This window comes from Pristiophorus japonicus, chromosome 10 (genome assembly GCF_044704955.1).
Source record: "Pristiophorus japonicus isolate sPriJap1 chromosome 10, sPriJap1.hap1, whole genome shotgun sequence".
Taxonomy (NCBI): domain Eukaryota; kingdom Metazoa; phylum Chordata; class Chondrichthyes; family Pristiophoridae; genus Pristiophorus; species Pristiophorus japonicus.
In genome coordinates this window covers 142,306,679-142,327,598 of record NC_091986.1, presented here as the reverse complement: position 1 = coordinate 142,327,598, position 20,920 = coordinate 142,306,679, and the positions used below count along the sequence as shown (strand labels likewise).

The 20,920-nt window shown below is 45.1% G+C and overlaps 1 protein-coding gene across 3 annotated transcripts in view; it reads right to left on the bottom strand.

Moving 5' to 3' along the window:
• Positions 1-20,920, bottom strand: part of dync2h1 (dynein cytoplasmic 2 heavy chain 1) — a 994,370-nt gene that overhangs the window by 772,585 nt on the left and 200,865 nt on the right. For all 3 annotated transcript variants that reach the window (XM_070892150.1, XM_070892151.1, XM_070892152.1), the window contains exons 37-40: positions 18,361-18,470; positions 16,281-16,480; positions 15,112-15,376; positions 14,248-14,455 (exon numbers count right to left, since the gene is read on the bottom strand). In XM_070892150.1, coding sequence (XP_070748251.1) covers positions 14,248-14,455; positions 15,112-15,376; positions 16,281-16,480; positions 18,361-18,470 — 783 coding nt within the window. The remainder of the gene's footprint in view (positions 1-14,247; positions 14,456-15,111; positions 15,377-16,280; positions 16,481-18,360; positions 18,471-20,920) is intronic.

The following is a 20,920-nucleotide window of genomic DNA, read 5'->3' as shown; positions in this document are numbered from 1 at the left end:
CGTTCTGATAGCGAGGTACCGGTTCGACACCTACAAAAGGTCTGAAGACCAGGAAGTGGCGAGTTATGTCGCCGAGCTAAGACGCCTTGCAGGACATTGCGAATTTGAAGGACATTTGGAGCACATGCTCAGAGACTTTTTCGTACTTGGCATTGGCCACGAAACCATACTTCACAAACTTTTGACTGTAGAGACCCCAACCTTGAGTAAGGCCATAACGATAGCCCAGGAGTTCATTGCCACCAGTGACAATAAGAAGCAAATCTCTCAGCACACAAGTGCTGCTACAAGGACTGTGAACAAAGTGATGTTGTTTTCGAATCGTAAAGTACAGGGCAGGTCACACATACCTGCAGCTGCACGTCCGCAGATGACTCAGAGTCCACCATCAAGGGTGATGAATGCAAGGCCATTAACACCTTGTTGGCGTTGTGGGGGTGATCATCGTTTCCATTCATGCCGATTCAAAGAGTACATTTGCAAGGGCTATGGAACAATGAGACACCTCCAACGAGTGTGCAGGCGAGCTGCAAAGCCTGTTAAACCTGCAAACCATCATGTTGCAGAGAGGACAGATCCAGGGAAGATCACGACGAACCAAAGCCTCAGAGAGAGGAGGCAGAGGTACATGGGATGCACACATTCACCACGAATTGTCCCCCGATAATGCTGAATGTTGAACTAAATGGACTCCCGGTGTCAATGGAACTGGACACGGGCGCAAGCCAGTCCATCATGGGCAAAAAGACTTTTGAAAGGTTGTGGTGCAACAAGGCCTCAAGGCCAGACTTAACTCCAGTTCGCACGAAACTAAGAACTTACACTGAAGAACTGATTCCTGTAATCGGCAGTGCTACCGTAAAGGTCTCCTACGATGGAGCGGTGCACAAGCTACCACTCCGAGTGGTACCGGGCGATGGTCCCACACTGCTCGGCAGGAGCTGGCTGGGAAAGATACGCTGGAACTGGGACGACGTCCGAGCGCGATCGCCCGCTGACGACCCTTTGTGTGCCCAGGTCTTAAACAAATTTCCTTCGCTGTTTGAACTAGGCATCAGGAAATTCCAAGGATCAAAAGTGCAGATCCACCTAATTCCGAGGGCGCCACCCATCCATCACAAGGTGAGAGCAGTACCGTACATGATGAGAGAAAGGGTAGAGATCGAGCTAGACCGGCTGCAAAGAGAGGGCATTATTTCACCGATCGAGTACAGCGAGTTGGCCAGTCCTATTGTCCTAGTCCTCAGGGGAGATGGCACTGTCAGACTCTGTGGTGATTACAAAGTAACTATCAATCGTTTCTCCCTATAGGACCAATACCCACTACCAAAGGCTGACGACCACTTTGCAACGCTGGCGGGAGGAAAGACGTTCACGAAGCTGGGTCTGACTTCAGCCTACATGACGCAGGAACTGGAGGAATCATCGAAGGTCCTCACGTGCATCAACACGCACAAAGGTCTTTTTATTTATAACAGATGCCCGTTTGGAATCCGATCAGTGACGGCGATATTCCAGAGAAACATGGAAAGTTTCCTGAAGTCGGTCCCACACACCATGGTCTTCCAGGGCGACATCTTGGTCACAGGTCGGAACACAGTCGAGCACCTACAGAACCTGGAGGAGGTTCTTAGTCAACTCAACCACGTGGGGCTCGGGTTAAAACACTTCCAAGTGCGTTTTCCTGGCGCCTGAAGTGGAGTTCTTGGGGAGGAGGATCGTGGCGGAGTTAGATGTGGCCCTTACAGCTAAAGTGATCAAGGGGCATGGAGAGAAAGCAGGAATGGGGTATGATCAGCCATGATATTGAATGGTGGTGCAGGCTCGAAGGGCCGAATGGCCTACTCCTGCACCTATTTTCTATGTTTCTATGTTTATATTAGGCCCACCGATTCGAAGACGGAGGCAATCGAGAACGCACCGAAGCCACAGAACGTGACGGAGCTGCGATCGTTTCTAGGACTCCTGAGCTACTTTGGTAACTTCTTACCGGGTCTCAGCACTGTTAGAACCACTGCATGTCTTACTATGTAAAGGGGACAAATGGGTTTGGGGCAAAAGCCAAGAAAATGCCTTTGTAAAAGCGAGAAAATTGTTATGCTCAAACAAATTGCTTGTGTTGTATGATCCATGTAAGCGTTTGGTACTAGCATGTGATGCTTCGTCATATGACGTCGGGTGTGTATTGCAACAAGCTAATGATTTCGGGAAACTGCAACCAATTGCTTATACATCCAGGAGTCTGTTTAAGGCTGAGAGAGCCGACAGCACGATTGAGAAAGAAGCGTCAGCGTGTGTTTATGGGGTAAAGAAAATGCATCAATACCTCTTTGGGCTAAAATTCTAATTGGAAACTGACCATAAGCCACTCATATCCCTGTTTTCCGAGAGTAAAGGGATAAATACCAACGCATCGGCCCGCATCCAGAAATGAGCACTCACGTTGTCCGCATACAACTATGCCATCCGCCACAGGCCAGGCACAGAAAACTGCGTCGATGCTCTCATTAGGCTGCCATTGCTCACCACAGGGGTGGAAATGGCGCAGCCCGCAGATTTAACCATGGTTATAGAAGCATTTGAGTGAGCAATCATCCGTCACTGCCCGGCAGATCAAAACCTGGACAAGCCAGGACCCCTTATTGTCCTTAGTCAAAAACTGTGTGCTTCACGGGAGCTGGTCCAGTATCCCAGTGGAAATGCAAGAAGAGATAAAGCCGTTCCAACGGCGCAAAGATGAAATGTCTATACAGGCAGACTGCTTTCTGTGGGGCAATCAAGTAGTGGTTCCCAAGAAGGGCAGAGACACCTTCATCAATGACCTCCACAGTACCCACCCAGGCATTGTAATGATGAAAGCAATCGCCAGATCCCACGTGTGGTGGCCCGGTATCGATGCGGACTGAAGAGTCCTGCGTTTACAGATGTAATACATGCTTGCAGTCAAGCAATGTACCCAGGGAGGCGCCGCTAAGTTTATGGTCTTGGCCCTCCAAACCGCGGTCTAAGGTACACGTCGATAATGCAGGCACGTTCTTGGGCAAAATGTTCCTTGTGGTTGTAGATGCGTACCCAAGTGGATTGAATGTGAGATAATGTCGGCTAGCACGGCCGCTGCCACTATTGAAAGCCTGCAGCCATGTTTGCCACACACGGCCTATCCGATGTCCTGGTGAGCGACAACGGGCCATGTCTTACCACTGCTGAGTTCAAAGAATTTATGACCCGTAACGGGATTAAACATGTCACATCTGCCCCGTTTAAACCAGCGTCCAATGGTCAGGCAGAGAGAGCAATGCAAACCATCAAGCAGGGCTTGAAGAGGGTAACGGAAGGCTCACTGCAGACTCTCCTATCCCGAGTCCTGCTTAGCTACCGCACGAGACCCCATTCACTTACTGGGATCCCACCTGCTGAACTGCTCATGAAAAGAGCACTTAAGACAAGGCTCTCATTAGTTCACCCTGATCTACATGAACAGGTAGAGAGCAGATGGCTTCAACAAAGTGCATACCATGATAGCGCAAATGTGTCTCGCGAGATTGAAATCAATCTTGGGACTCCAGGGGATGAACCCTCTGTTGGCTGTACAGAGTAAATAACAACGCTCCCCGCTTCTGCCACCCACCCCCCTTCCGACCCCCAAGTCAATAGTGTAACTATTTACAATGTGAGTCGATCTGGGCTTCCCGGCACTGTTGTGGCGAAAAAGGGGAGCAGGGTGTTTCGGGTCAAACTTTCAAATGGACTCATTCACCGGAAACACTTGGACCAAATCAAACTCAGATTCACGGACTATCCTGAGCAATCCACCTTGGACCCTACCTTTTTAGATCCCCCAACATACACACCAGTGGCAAGTGACAACTGGCACCAGGGTTGACCACGAAGCAGATCCCATCATCCACAGCAGCCCAGCATGACCCAACACACCAGGCAGCCCAGCAAGGCCAGCTGCACAGCAGTCCGAGGGCCCAACAAATGATTCAACAATATCAGCTTTCACACCAAGACAATCAACCAGGGCAAGAAGGACCCCAGATCGACTCACATTATAAATAGTTACACTACTGACTTGGGGGTCAGAAGGGGAGGGGGGGGGGGAAAGCAGGGAACGTTGTTATTTACTCTGTACAGCCAACAGAGGGTTCATCCCCTGGAGTCCCAAGGGGGATTCCATAATCCCTTGGGAGCACAGGTATTTAAGGAGGCCTCACAGGTTGGAGTGGCACTCTGGAGACCTGCAATAAAAGGCTACGGTCACACTGTACTTTGAGCTCACAGTGTTCAGTCTGACTCTTTCTCCATACATAACAGTTTCCATCCCAGAGTTTAAAAGGAAGAAGGTGAGCACATTGCAGATGCCCCAACTATCATCTTCCAAGGTTACCTTGATTCAGGAACCGTTCCTTTAGATTCGAAAATTGCGCATATTACTCCGTCATTTAAGAATGGTGAGCGAGGGGAACCAGTGGATTATAGACTAATTGTTGTTGGGAAATTACTGGAGTCTATAATTAAGGATAGGGTGACTGAACACCTTGATACTTTTCAGCTGATCAGAGAGAGGCAGCATGGATTTGGAAAAGGTAGGTCATGCCTAATGAACCTGATTGAATTTTTGGAAGAGGTGACTAAAGTAGTGGACAGGGGGAATGTCTATGGATGTTATTTATATGGCCTACCCACCCTTTCCTTCAACCACTGTCTGTCCCAACTGTGACAGAGACTGTGGTTCTCGTGTTGGACTGTACAGTCACCTAAGAACTCATGCTAAGAGTGGAAGCAAGTCTTCCTCGATTCCGAGGGACTACCTATGATGATGATGATATTTATATGGACTTCTGGAAGGCATTTGATAAAGTCCTTCATAAGAGATTGTTAACTAAGGCTGAAGCCCATGGAATTGAAGGCAAATTATTGATCTGGTTAGGAAATTGGCTGAGAGGCTTAAGACAGAAAGTAGGGATAATGGGTAGGTACTCTAATTGGCAGGATGTGACTAGTGGCGTCCTGCAGGGATCGGTGTTGGGGCCTCAACTATTCACCGTATTTATTAACTGCTTAGATGATGGGATAGAAAACCACAGGCGAAAAATTCATTGGATCAGCGCCACCAGTTAGCGCCCGAGAGGGGCACTAACGGGACGCTAAGCGCCTGCTGCCAGAGCGCCATGCTGTCAGTGCCTCCCAGGAACTACAGTGGAGGTTTACCGGCAGTGCTGGTAGTTAGCGCTGCACACTCTACTGCCACCCACTTCGTCCCGTTAGCACCACGGTCGTGAACTTCAATGGGTTCACCTGCCTTAGTGCCTGACGCTAATCGCAACAGAGAAAGCAGGCATTCCTGAACCTCCCGGGGCGATAATGAAATGGATCAGCAGGTGTGTGGTTAAAAAGGAGATTTTTTTCATTTACATTCACTTTATTTACATTTGTTTAAGTTTGTTCGATGTTTAACAGTGTTCAAATGACCTCCCTTGCATTTATTTGTACTCTTCAGGTGGTCCAGCTGACCTCACCTTTCGGCACTTGGATGCCGGTTTCCTAGCGCCACAACTTCATTAACGCTCCCGCACTAGCGCCCCGCGATTGAACTTTAGCGCCGTAAGAGAAATGGGAAACGCTTCCCTTTAGCGCTCCATTCCCCTCTTAGGGTGCTAAAAATCAATATCCCGGTTGGAGGCGGTAAAACATCGCCCACGCTAAAGTTAGCGACGGTAAGCGAGCCCCAGGTGGGCAGTGGAAACATTTCAAGGACACCCTCAAAGCCTCCTTGATAAAATGCAACATCCCCTGGGAATCCCTGGCCCAAGACCGCCCAAAGTGGAGGAAGAGCATCCGGGAGGGCGCTGAGCACCTCGAGTCCCGTCGCCGAGAGCATGCAGAAATCAAGCAGACTGTGGAAGGAGGGTGCGGCAAACCAGGCTCCACACCCACCCCTTCCTTCAACCACTGTCTGCCCCACCTGTTACAGAGACTATAATTCCTGCATTGGACTGTACAGTCACTTGAGAACTCACTCTTATGGCCCAAGTTTCGGGTGGAGTTGCTGCAATTTTCTTGGAGCAACTAATTTAGTTTGGAGTATCTTAGAAATCGCAATTCTCGGCACTTAGTTTGCTCCAGTTCTACTGAGTTAGTTTAGGTTCATTTTAGTTCAGGTATTTTTTTTCAAAAGGGTGTGTGTCCAGACACTTAGGCCTGTATTGCAAGTTTCGGCAGCGAAAACTTACTCCAAACTAACTTAGAATGGAGTAAGTGTCCACTTTAGTAAGTTCTGAAAAACCTTACCGAGAGTTAAGTTTAGTGCAGGCACAGCCAGAGATGGAGGGGTGGGAAGCATTAAACACAAAGGACACATCAACATCACAACAGGGGAGGTAGGGAAGGGAAGTTAGAGGATTTTCCATAAACACCTTCACAACAACATTAAAGAAGCAAAGTACATTTAAAGCAGTAAGCACAAAATAAAGCAGTACATTTACGAAGCACAAAAAGTAATAAACAATTAATTAATAAAAAAATAGAAGGAACCCTGCACCTAAAGCACCAAGACCAAAGTAATAAGCAACCAATCAATAACAAATAAAAAAATAGAAGTCCTACCTTTATGTGCAGGGAAGGTGTCTCTGTTAGTGTCTCTGTCAGTGTCTCTCACTGTATCTGACAGTGAAGGGTGGGGGGTAATGTGGGGGGGGGGGTGGTGGTGTGTGTATGTGTGTGTATGTATGTGTGTGTGTGTGTGTGTGTGTGTGTGTGTGTTTGTGTGTATGGGGTGTGTGTGTGTGTGTGTGTGTGTGTGTGTGTGTGTGGGGGGGGGTATGGTGTGTGTGTGTGTGTGTGTGTGTGTGTGTGTGTGTGTGGGGGGGGGGGTATGGGGGCTGTGTGTGTGTGTGTGTGTGTTTGTGTGTATGGGGTGTGTGTGTGTGTGTGTGTGTGTGTATGTGTGTGTATGTGTGTGTGGGGGGGGGTATGGTGTGTGTGTGTGTGTGTGTGTGTGTGGGGGGGGGTATGGGGGCTGTGTGTGTGTGTGTGTGTGTGGGGGGGGTATGGGGGCTGTGTGTGTGTGTGTGTGTGTGTGTGTGTGTGTGTGGGGGGGGGGTGTGTGGGGGGGGCTGAACGCGGGGGTGGGGGGCTGAACGTGAGGGGTGGGGGGCTGAACGCGGAGGGGCGGCGGGGGGAGGCACCCCTGCTCTCTCCTCCGGCCCTTCGATCATTTTGAGTGCCCCCCAACCCATGCTCCTCCATCCCTTCCCACGCTCCTCCACCCCTCCCCCGTACCCAAACAAACACAGACTGGGGGAAAAACGCCCTGCTGAGCCATTGCGCAGGCGCGCATGCTTCAACGCGCCTGCGCAATGCTGCCGGCACTCAGAAGAATGCTGATCCCTAGCCCCGCCTCCCTGCTGTCTGCGATCGGCTTGCTCCGCCCCAGGGAGACGCCGCTGCGCCATGCCACGCTCCAGGACGACCGGAGAATTCCCCGGTAAGATTCCGGCGCGCTTTTTATCCCAGGCAGGTCACGTAAATCTCGGCGGTGCGCCGTTTTTGCCAGCATCGGAAACTTGAGCCCTTAGAGAGAAAGCAAGTCTTCCTCGATTTCGAGGAACTGCCTCAAGCCGAGCTATAATCAATTTTTAACCCCACATATCTAAATTTGCCGATGACACAACCATAGGCGACATTGTAGATGAAAGAATAAAATTACAAATATATATTAACGGGCAAAACTATGACAAATGGATTTCAATGTAGGAAAATATGCGGCCATTCACTTTGGACCTAAAAAAAGATAGAACAGGGTACTTTCTAAATGGTGAAAAGCTAAAAACAATGGAGGTCCAAAGAGACTTGCGGTCCAGGTACATAGATCAATCAAATGTCATTAACAGGTAAAGAAAATAATCAAAAAGGCTAATAGAATGCTGACCTTTAGAGTACAAGGGGATAGAAGTTATGCTACAGCTATTCAAAACCCTGGTTAGACTACATTTGGAGAACTGTGAGCAGTTCCGGGCACCGCACCTTAGGAAGTATATACTGGCCTTGGAGGGAATGCAGCTTAGGTTTACCAGAATGATACACGAACTCCAGGGGTTAAATTACGAGGAGAGATTACACAAACCACGATTGTATTCTCTGGAATTTAGAAGGTTATGGGATAATTTGATCAAAGTTTTCAAGATATCAAGGGGAACAGATAGGGTAGATAGAGAGAAACTATTTCCGCTGGTTGTGGAGTCTAGGACTAGGGGGTATAAAATTTAGAGGTGGACCTTTCAGGAGTGAAATTAGGAAACATTTCTACATACAAAGGAAGGTGGTAGTCGTTTGAAACTCTCTTCTGCAAACTGCAATTGATGCTAGATCAATTGGTAATTTAAAATTTGAGATTGCTAGATTTTTGTTAACCAAAGGTATTAAGGGATTATGGGGCAAAGGCAGGTACATAGAGTTAGGTCACAGATCAGCCATGATCTCACTGAATGGAGGAACAGGCTCAAGAGATAAATGGCCTACTCCTGTTCCTATGTTCTGTGAATTTTTAAAACAAATCAATTTATTTTATTGTTCTTTTATATTTCCAGAGTGAACATTTGTCATTTAAATTTTGGTGAAATCTGGCAAATAAGTCATGTCTTTTAAATTATTTTTACATCCCTCAGATGTGACATGGCCACACGTGTGTTTTTTCGTAAAATTGAACAGAAATGGGCGAGAGGTTTTTAACAGGCAAGTATGAAGTACTGGGAATGGTGCAATGATAGTTTTATCCCCCATTGTTTTGAGGGAGGAAATATAGTACTGGACTTGATGCTGTCACATTTTATGATGAAGCTGGTGACACACTTCATTTTATTCTAATAAGAAATATACAAAATCTTATTTGTACAAATGTTGTTTATTCTATGGTTTCATAGCTCCAGGTAAAACTTCAATTATAGAAACATAGAAATTTACAGCGCAGAAGGAGGCCATTCTGGCCCATCGTGTCCACGCCGGCCGACAAAGAACCACACGGCCCTTGGTCAGCAGCCCTAAAGGTTACATATAAACCTATGAACAATGACGGAAAGGCAAAGAGCACCCAGCCCAACCAATCCGCCTCACCACAACTGCGACACCCCTTATACTAAAACATTCTGCACGCCACCCCAATCGGAGCCATGTGATCTCCTGGGAGAGGCAAAAACCAGATAAAAACCCAGGCCAATTTAGGGAGAAAAAATCTGGGAAAATTCCTCTCCGACCCATCCAGGCGATCGAAACTAGTCCATAAGAACATAAGAACATAAGAATTAGGAACAGAAGTAGGCCATCTAGCCCCTCGAGCCTGCTCCGCCATTCAATAAGATCATGGCTGATCTGGCCGTGGACTCAGCTCCACTTACCCGCCCGCTCCCCGTAACCCTTAATTCCCTTATTAGTTAAAAATCTATCTATCTGTGACCTGAATGCATTCAATGAGCTAGCCTCAACTGCTTCCTTGGGCAGAGAATTCCACAGATTCACAACCCTCTGGGAGAAGAAATTCCTTCTCAACTCGGTTTTAAATTGGCTCCCCCGTATTTTGAGGCTGTGCCCCCTAGTTCTCGTCTCCCCGACCAGTGGAAACAACCTCTCTGCCTCTATCTTGTCCATCCCTTTCATGATTTTAAATGTTTCTATAAGATCACCCCTCATCCTTCTGAACTCCAACGAGTAAAGACCCAGTCTACTCAATCTATCATCATAAGGTTAGCCCCTCATCTCCGGAATCAGCCTAGTGAATCGTCTCTGTACCCCCTCCAAAGCCAGTATATTCTTCCTTAAGTAAGGTGACCAAAACTGCTCGCAGTACTCCAGGTGCGGCCTTACCAATACCCTATACAGTTGCAGCAGGACCTCCCTGCTTTTGTACTCCATCCCTCTCGCAATGAAGGCCAACATTCCATTCGCCTTCCTGATTACCTGCTGCACCTGCAAACTAACTTTTTGGGATTCATGCACAAGGAATCAGCAGCACAGTGGCGCAGCGGAAGCGTGCTGGGCCCATAACCCAGAGGTCGATGGATCGAAACCATCTTCTGCTAACTGCAATCTACCTAAAAGAGTTTCATGCACAAGGACCCCCAGGTCCCTCTGCACCTCAGCATGTTGTAATTTCTCCCCATTCAAATAATATTCCCTTTTACTGTTTATTTTCCCAAGGTGGATGACCTCACACTTTCCGACATTGTATTCCATCTGCCAAACCTTAGCCCATTCGCTTAACCTATCCAAATCTCTTTGCAGCCTCTGTGTCCTTTACACAACCCACTTTCCCACTAATCTTTGTGTCATCTGCAAATTTTGTTACACTACACTCTGTCCCCTCTTCCAGGTCATCTATGTATATTGTAAACAGTTGTGGTCCCAGCACCGCTCCCTGTGGCACACCACTAATCACCGATTTCCAACCCGAAAAGGACCCATTTATCCCGACTCTCTGCTTTCTGTTCACCAGCCAATTCTCTATCCATGCTAATACATTTCCTCTGACTCCGCGTACCTCCATCTTCTGCAGTAACCTTTTGTGTGGCACCTTATCGAATGCCTTTTGGAAATCTAAATACACCACATCCATCGGTACACCTCTATCCACCATGCTCATTATATCCTCAAAGAATTCCAGTAAATTAGTTAAACATGATTTCCCCTTCATGAATCCATGCTGCGTCTGCTTGATTGCACTATTCCGATCTAGATGTCCCGCTATTTCTTCCTTAATGATAGTTTCAAGCATTTTCCCCACTACAGATGTTAAACTAACCGGCCTATAGTTACCTGCCTTTTGTCTGCCCCCTTTTTTAAACAGAGGCGTTACATTAGCGGTTTTCCAATCCGCTGGTACCTCCCCAGAGTCCAGAGACTTTTGGTAGATTATAACGAATGCATCTGCTGTAACTTCCGCCATCTCTTTTAATACCCTGGGATGCATTTCATCAGGACCAGGGGACTTGTCTACCTTGAGTCCCATTAGCTTGTCCGGCACTACCCCCCTAGTGATGGTGATTGTCTCAAGGTTCTCCCTTCCCACATTCCTGCGACCAGCAATTTTTGGCATGGTTTTTGTGTCTTCCACTGTGAAGACCGAAGCAAAATAATTGTTTAAGGTCTCAGCCATTTCCACATTTCCCATTATTAAATCCCCCTTCTCATCTTCTAAGGGCCAGGAGATCACCCTGGCCATATTCTATTCCCTGCAGTACTTACCATTATATTTGCTCCATCCAACAAAAGGTCATCCAGTCTAATCCCAATTACCAGCTCTAGGTCCGTAACCATGCAGGTTACTGCACTTTAAGTGCCCATCCAACCATCTCTTAAAAGTGGTGAGGGTTTCTGCATCCACCACTCTTCCAGGCAACGAGTTCCAGATCCCCACAACCCTCTACATAAATCCCCTCTAAACCTTCAACAAACCAGCTTAAAACTATGCCCCCTCGTCATAGACCCCTCCACCAATGGAAATAGACTCTTACTATCCAATATGTCTTAAATTGAATTCTATCACATTGCATATGCTGCAACCGTTGTGTTATTATGTGTAATTTGTAGAAAGGAAAAAAACCTTCCAGTCAGCAACAAAGCCACTAATGTTTCCTATTGAATGGATACCTGGAATACAATTACAAGGCTGTATCAAACAAGTCCAAATGCTACCATAAAAGCAAAAGCTGTATATTATATTGAATCATGGAGTTCATTCCCTGGCACTGATTATTTGGTGGAATGTGGGGCTCGAAATTAGTGTTGATGACGGTAACATGCTTATTCCGTTACTTTAACAGAGGCATTGATAAGTAATGTGCGAATACCTCCATTCAAACAGAGGAGAGCTTGATAGTAACACATAAAGGATTTGTATGATAATAATGACCACTAATTTCCAAGCCATTATTTTTCTAAAGTCAAAAAACAAATTCACCTTCTTGCTTTTTTTTGAGGGGGGGGGGTGCTGGTGTCAGGGGCAGGTTGATTAGAGAACTGCAGTCTCTAAGTTCCATGAGAGACAGTTGATTTCCACAATTTGGTATTACACTCCTTTATGATGTCACTAATAATGAACTGCTGTTAGATTTTCAAGTCATTTACATTCAACATTCAGCTTAACACAGTTTAAAGAATGAAAATATTGATGACTTCGAAGAACATTGTTGAACTCAAAGAGTGTCTTTTATGCATTTCTTGCACCTAGAAACTTTACTGCGCTCTTTAGGTTTCATACTTTTCTACAATTCTTTGCAGGAAATCTTTTCAATAAGAAAAAGTCACATGCCTGCAGCCTATCAGTTATGGTAAATACAAACTATTTACTTTAGAAGTGCCTATTACTTTAGCAATCAAGGTTTTAATGTAAATTAATCTTTTGCTGCTTTACTTGCTCAATCACAATTGCTGTGCTAGAACTTGCTTTACAGTCTGAAATTAGCTTCAAAAACAGTTGCTTATGCAAAAAAAACTTTTAACTCTTCAAAAGTGTAGGAGGCATAGATTCAAGATGTTGCACTTTAGAGAAATTCGCAGCAAATTGTTAATGCCAAATATGTAAATGCAATTTATCTTCATTTCCTTAACTTTATTCAAAATTATCATCCTGACAAGTGGAAGTGAGATAGTCAGTCCCGCTTATAGCATTCTGGTGGTAAAAGGCAGCAAAAGGTAATGAAAGAAAGGCATTTTAATTAAATAATTTCCAAGCGGTGTCAGACTTGGTTCAGTGGTAGCAAACACCTCCAAGTCAGCAGACTGTGGGTTCACTCCAGAACTGAGCACATAGTCAATGTAGCATTGAGGGAGGGCTCTTGCGGAGACATCATTGGTGGTATTTCTCCAGCGATTTGAGGTGTTCTACTGTATATGGTCCACACAGGAGGGTGGGTATCATTACAGCCCTGTAGACCATCAGCTTGGTGCCAGATTTGAGGGCCTGATCTTCGAACACACTCTTCCTCAGGTGACCAAAGTCTGTGCTGGCGCACTGGAGGCGGTGTTGAACCTCGTCGTCGATGTCTGCCCTTGCTGATAATAGGCTCCCGAGGTATGGAAAGTGGTCCACATTGTCCAGGGCTGCGCCGTGGATCGTGATGACTGTGGGGGGCAGTGCTGTGTGGCGGGGTCAGGTTGGTGGAGGACGTTTGTCTTATGGATGTTTAGTGTAAGGCCCATGCTTTCATACGCCTCAGTGAAGATGTTGACTATAACTATGACAAATCCCCTGGGAGGACAGACGCACCAACTTTAGTGTCCTCGACCAGGCCAACATCCCCAGCATTGAAGCACTGACCACACTCAACCAGCTCCGTTGGGCAGGCCACATTCTTCGCATGACTAACACAAGACTCCCAAGCTCTACTCAGTACTCCTACACGGCAAGCGAGCCCCAGGTAAAGGAAACGTTTCAAGGACACCCTCAAAGCCTACTTGATAAAATGCAACATCCCCACCGACACCTGGGAGTCCCTGGCCAAAGACCGCCCGAAGTGGAGGAAGTGCATCCGGGAGGGCGCTGAGCACCTTGAGTCTCGTCGCCGAGAGCATGCAGAAAGCAAGTACAGGCAGCGGAAGGAGCCTGCGGCAAACCAGACTCCTCACCCACCCTTTCCTTCAACGACTGTCTGTCTCACCTCTAATAGAGACTGTAATTCCCGTATTGGACTGTTCAGTCACCTAAGAACTCATTTTTAAAGTGGAAGCAAGTATTTCTCGATTTCGAGAGATTGCCTATGATGATGATGATGATGATGATGATGATGATGAGGTTAGCAGTGTCTTCTTTCAGGTGAGGCGTTAAAGACCCTCTCAGGTGTGAACGATCCTATGACACTATTGGAAGATGAGCTGGGGAGTTCTCCCCAGTGCCTTGGCCAATATTTATTTCTCAACCAACATCACTAAAACAGATTATCTGATCATTGTCTCATTGCTGTTTGTGTGTGGCAGCAGTATTTTCTACATTACGACTACACTTCAAAAGTACTCATTGGCTATTGAGACGTCCTGAGATTGTGAAAAATGCTATATAAATGTAAATTATATTCTTTCCTTCCCATTGTTTGTTTTATGGATGTCAACTGAAGTAACTTTAATGTACAAGATGTTCAACAAATATTGCAGGTAATATTATCTGGACACTGGTCCAGATTTGCAATTGTTTATATTCTAGCTTACACGACAGAAAACAGTAAAATATGAAATGGAAAGAACTGTAACCATATTCACCTCAGGAAGATCATGCCCATTCTGGATATTGTAGCAGGAGAGGCACAGCTGAGATCATGAGTTTCAAATACAAAGTTAACATTTGGTCCAAACTGGATCCTTTCTCCACTTGGCATGGTGAGCAGCCGATTATCATCCAGTACTGAGTTTAAGGACTCAATCCACTCAGGATCAATGTCCCCATCGCAGATAATCCAGGAGTGGACCTCTAAAGAGAAGCACAGAATATAACCTTCAGTGATTGGTTAGGTTTTTTAAGAGCTTGTAATGAAGAGCTAGTAAGACGGTTGGGGTGAAGGATCTACAAGAATTAAAACAAGCCTAAATATAAACGAAACAGGAAGCAAGAGCAAAGTTCAGACTAAACTAAGGGAGAACATAAATGGCCAGGGAACAAATACAGTTACAGAACACGAGTGTAAAAAGATGGTTAAAAATAAAGTGAGAGGAACTGCTGTTAAAAATGAGATAAACTGTCTGTCCAGTAATGCACACAGTGTCCATAATAAAACAGCGGAACTACATACAATAAAGATCTATGTTTTTAAGTTTCTAAACAGGAACATACTACTTTGTTGTTAAAATCAATATTAAACAAATAAACAACCATTAAACAAAACCACTACTTAGAGAGTCACAATAAAAACATTTATTTTGAAAGAACCTTTTTCACAGCAACTTGATTTTTTGCAAATAGAATTCTAAGGATAGATTATTTCTCCGTCATCCCCCCAACCCCCACAACACATATTTCGTATGTGCACTTGATAGTTTATTTGGTTTTATTATAAATTTGTAAAAATGCTGGTCTTTCTTCCCTCAACCAATTAATAGTTATATTTTAGTTGCATCATGATTTCTTACCCTGTGGCTCTCGAACAACCTGACGAGCACTGTTAGTTAACACACCATCAGACCATTCTCGGGTATCCATGTCAATGTGACCCAGGAGCTGCTGGCGTGGCATGGCTTTGGGATTCATTGTGTACTGCTTCACCACCTTGTTTATTTTACCGAGAGCTGCTCTCAACATTCGCCATAGTATTGATTTTCCTGCACCACTTGGACCCACAATAACTACTCCCATTCTTTGACGCAGTTGCTCAAAAAGTTCCAAAGCCTTCTTTATCTAGAAAAATTGCAGCAGTTATACAAATTTTTAGCAAGAATACGTAATCTAAATTGATGTCCAAATACATGAGATTTTCAACAGCTTCTTAATCCTAGAAAATAACAGAATGCTTCATTAGTTTGTGGAGAATGCTCTTATTCTGTCAAATGGACATCAACAAATTTCCCAGAGCTAGCTATTGCCTGATTTAAACAAGAAAATTGGCCCATCAATTAAGTTTCAAAGCCAAATATAATTGCGATCATTCAAACAACTTGTGCTTAGAATACTAAGGATTCTATCTCCAAGTTAAAGTAGGAACTGTAACAGGGCTGTATAAATCGCATAGAGAAAAGGGGAATAATGCAATATTAAAATTTATATGCCTGTATACAACTCCAAAAATGATTTCAGTCAGACGAAACATTAATTTATTCAGCAGTGGTATTAAAATCATGCTTTTGATATATGTATATATAACCAACTATTATGCACTTTTAAATAATCACTGTTGTTCAGTCTAATATATTCATCAGCATTAAATTAAGCATACAGCTTTCTGAGAATTTTAAAGAAGTATAGCAAATGTGTAATTCAAAACCATGCTAATGTTTGATTGGAATATATATTAAGTAAAATATTCCCATGATTAACATGCATTATGGTAGTACTATACAAAAGATCTGGTAAATTGTTGATTGATCAAGTATATTCATAATTCAAAACCAGTTTGTGTCATTTGCTATGAAAGTTTGCCATGCAAATTTGCCCTACTTATCCCACGGCATTATTTGTGCATTTATATTCCACCATGACAATTATGATTGAATAATATGGGTCGGAATAATGTGGGTCGGAAATGTTTGAATAATTGCAAATACCCTGTAACTGTGTCAGTCTTTTTAACTGTCTCTATATTTACCTGGTTGGGTATGATTTCTAGATATGCTTCCTCAAATGCTTCATGGAGAGCTGCGGCCAGCTCCACATATTCAACGTCTTTAAAATTAACACCAGGGAAGATATCTCTCACCAAAGCATCAAACCGTGTACAGTCAGCAAATGTTAGTTTTGACATAGTGTTAAGACGCAGAGCCTGCACCACAATATGACTCTCATCTACTGTAAAACAAAAAATGAGAAAATAAATTGTACATATTCCAAGTGTGCATTTGAATAAAGGCAATGGTTTGTAAGATTCTAGGATTAAACACACGAACTGGTAAAACATTTACATTTAAAAACCTCGAGCATCCGGTAATTGTCATTAATATCTCATTCAGAATTAATGGGCCCAAGTTTTCGCCCTCTGTAAAAACGGCGCACCTTTTCTGGAAGAAAAAGGGCGCCGAAAACTTAGCTTGTGATTCTCCGGTCCCCTCAGGACGTCTTCGTGCTCAGCGTGGCGCAGCACAAGGAGTCGGGGGCGGAGCCAGGTCCCGGCGCTGAAAACAGTACCGGGACCTCTGCACATGTGCGCTAGAGTGTGCGCACATGTGCAGTAGCTCCTCGCCGCCGAGGCTGCGTGGGAGGGGCCCGAAACATGCCAGCCCTAGCCCGGGCCGAATGGGCTCCCCAGGCGAAGATCGTTCAGCTCCCATTCAGCTCTCCCCGGCACCTCGCTCTCTCCCATTCAGCTCCCCTCCTCCCTCCTCCTCCTCTTCCCCCCCTTCCTCCTTCCCCCCTCTCCTTCCCCCCATCCTCCTCCTCCTCACCCCACTCCTTCCCCTCATCCCCCTCCTCCTCCTCCTCACCCCCCCGCCTCCTCCTCCTCAGTTGTTGGAGGGCTCCCGGTGAGTAGAAACTTGATTTTTTATTTATTGATTTTTTATTAATTTTTTTATTTTTTATTTATTTTTTTTGATTGATTTATTGATCATTATTGATGATAGCTCTTCATTTGTAAAAGTGAAATGTTTAATGTTTGTAAAATTCCCTCCCCCCACCCCCCCATCTCTCGTTCCCTACACCTGATTTAAGTGTAGGCAAGGTTTTTCTGAGCGTACAAAAATCTACACTTACTCCATTCTAAGTTAGTTTGGAGTAAGTGTTCGCTGCCTAAACTTGCAAAACAGGCGTAAGTGGCTGGTCACGCCCCCTTTTGAAAAAAAAAATCTGTTCCAAAATGAAACTATTCTAACTCACTCGAACTGGAGCAAACTAAATGCCGAGAATTGCAATTTCTAAGATGCTCCATTCTAAACTAGTTGCTCCAAAAAAATAGGAGCAACTCAGGCCGAAACTTGAGCCCATAGTTTTATTGAAGAGGGGCACTGATGGAGTATTTTGTGCTCAAAGTTTCAAGCACACGTGTAACTAAATTAAAGGATTTTCAAATATCACAGTTCCAATCGAGCTCATTTTAATTCAGCTTTTCTACCTACAGATACTAACAAACTTGCTATGTATTACCATCACTTTCTGTTTTTGTTTCACATTTCCAGCATTTGCACTTTTTTCTTTTTATTGATCACTGTATGCAATGCTTCTAAATTAACAAAGAACAGAGTATATTTCTTCAAACACAACAGTTTAAGAATTAGGAGCAGGAGTAGGCCTTACAGCCCCTCGAGCCTGCTCTGCCATTCAATAAGATCATGGCTGATCTTTGACCGCAATTCAACTTTCCTGCCCAATCCCCATATTCCTTCATTCCGCTAGAGTCCAAAAATCTATCCATCTCAGCCTTGAATATACTCAATGACTCAGCATCCAGAGCCCTTTGGGGTAGAGAATTCCAATCCTCTGAGTGAAGAATTTTGTCTTCATCTCATTCTTAATTGGTCGACCCCTTATACTGAGACCATGCGCCCTAGTTCTGGACTCTGCAGCCAGGGGAAACAACCTCTCAGCATCTACCCAGTCAAACCCTCCAGAATCTCATAGATTTTTTTATACATATATGTTATACATGACAATCTAGCTGTCAGCCAATAACAAATCTTCCTGGAGTTGCACAAATGTTAGTAATAGGCTTTGTTAAAAACTACTGAGTGCCTTACTTTTTCTTTTGCTTTTCTTTAGCTGTTGAAGCAGATTTCCACATCCCTTCAGGACTGTCTTCAGTGCTCTCAGGCCCCAGTCATAGTGCTGCTGTGGTGTCAGAAGCTCGCTGAAATAAACAAAATTTAAATGGAACTTAATTTAGTAGATTAGACTTATATTTTGGGGCTTTTAGTCATATTTTTCTTTGGTTCAGCTCTAAAGACCAATTCTGTAAATGAATATCTATACCTGATGAAATCCAGTGCATCTTTATAATACAAGATATTGGGCATATAGAGAACCAAAGGTTTAAACAGAAACCCCTCTGACTGAATATACCACAAACAAATAATCTCCAAGACATCAGAAAGCAGTACAACAACAACTTGTATTTATATAGCGCCTTTAACGTAGTAAAACATCCCAAGGTGCTTCATAGGAGTGTTATAAAACAAAATTTGACACCGAGTCGCATAAGGAGAAATTAGGGCAGAGCTTGGTCAAAAACATAGCTTTTAAGGAGTGTCTCAAAGGGGGAGAAATTGCCCCCTTCTTTAAGGCCTGTTACCGCCTCTAATGGGGTGGTAAGGTCTTTCTCCCCGGGTGCAGGCGGCGCGACTGACCCTTTGCAACTGCCCCCAGGTATCCGCCCCGCCCTTCATGCCGATCCCTTGCTGCCAGGTGACAACGCCTTACTGCCTGGCGTCAACCCCTTACTGTCCCACGGGGGAAATTGCCACCCTTAAAGGGGAGGTCGCACTGACGCGGCAGCCATTTTGTTTTAATTGTCGGCCGACTCCTGTGTCAGCCTGACAATGGTGGCCGCTGGTTCAGCTGGGATGCCAACAGATAGCCCGGCACTCCCTCTTGGGTACCGGGCCGCTGGCCCAGCTAAACCCCTCCCTGGTGGCCCAATGAGCTCTATGTCAGCCTCGCAGAGTCCCTTCTCTTTACGTGAAAGGGAGGGACGTTGCGACGCATCAGCCCGACACGTCCACGTCGCTCTGACGTCATCACCAGTGATGGACATCGCCCCGCTCCCTCGCAAACCCGCCCCTACACCGCCTCAAACAGCGCCCCAAAGCGCTGTCAGAGCTTAAAGAGCCCAATTTTATGACTCTTCCCTCTGACTCTCACCGGGCAGTAAATTTCCAGTTAATTCAAACTGCTCTCCCAAATTTCCCGCTGAGGACAATTTCGGCCCTACAGTCTCTGGTTATTTACCAACAACAGCTGTTAGGCTAACTGGTTTATAATTCCCCGGTTTCCTTCTCAGCCTTTACTTAAATATTGGAATGACGTGCACTTTTCCAATCTAAAGGAATGGTTCCTGAATCAAGAGAACTTTCTCCTTATACCCCTCTCCTTTACCTCTAATAAGTATGACAAACTCATGGATTTCTTTGCCTCCAAGAAAGAGACCATCCATTCAGCTGCTTTCCCCCTTTCTTCTTGCCCACTAAGCCACTCCAATCCCCACCCTACTCCTGAACGATCACCTCTGTCTAGCTTCTGCCCCATCGCCTCCAACCATCATCTCCACATTTATCTTATTTACATAATATACTTTCTGCTCCCTTGATCACATTCCTGCTAAACTGCACATCCCTAAGTTCCCTTCCTGACCCCCGTTTCAACCAATATTCTAGCTGGTTCAATCTCCTGCTATTCCCCAAGCTTTCAAAACCACCATGACCACCCTCAAAAATCCATTCTCGACGTCTTTGCCCTCACTAATCACTATCCCCTCTCCAATCTCCCTTTCCTCTCCAAGGTTATTTAATGTGTTGTAACCTCCCAGACATATACCAAATTCCCACAGAACTCTGTTTGAATCCTTTCAATCAGGTTTCCATCTATCTGACAGCACCAAAAGGTCCTAACCAAAGTCATGAACAACATTGTGACTACACTGCACCCCCCCCCCCCTTGCACATCTGTATGCTGCCCCTTAATATCATCCACAGACATGGGGTCAGCTTCCATATATATACCAATGACACCCAGCTCTACCATTTGACCCCTCCACTACATCTTTGCTTGTCCAACATCTAGACTTCAATCAGTCACAGCTTTCCCCAAATAATCACTGGGAAGATTAAAACCATTTTCTTTGCCCCCTCACCACCAACTTCATTCCCTTCTTTGGTCACTGTCTCAGACTGAGCCAGACAGTTTGCAATCTCAGAATCCTGTTTGGCCCCAAGAGCTTGCAACCTTATATACTCCACATAACACCATCTCCTTCCACATCCAGAACATCACCCACCTCCATCCCTACTTCAGAGCATCCTCATTCATGTCTTTTTCACCTCCTATCCTCCAGTTCATCCAAAACTCTGCACCCGCATCCTATCCCACACCAAGTTTCCGCTTGTCCATTACATCTGTCCTCACCCAAAATACATTGGCTCTGGGCCTCCCAGTGCCTCAAATTTCAAATTCTCAAATTTTGTTTAAATTTCACCATGGCTTCAACTCTCCTCATCTCTATAAACTCCTCAAGCTCTACAAACCCCTCGTATTTCCCATTCCTCTGAATCTGGCCTCCTTTTCCTTCACCCCACCGGCCTTCAG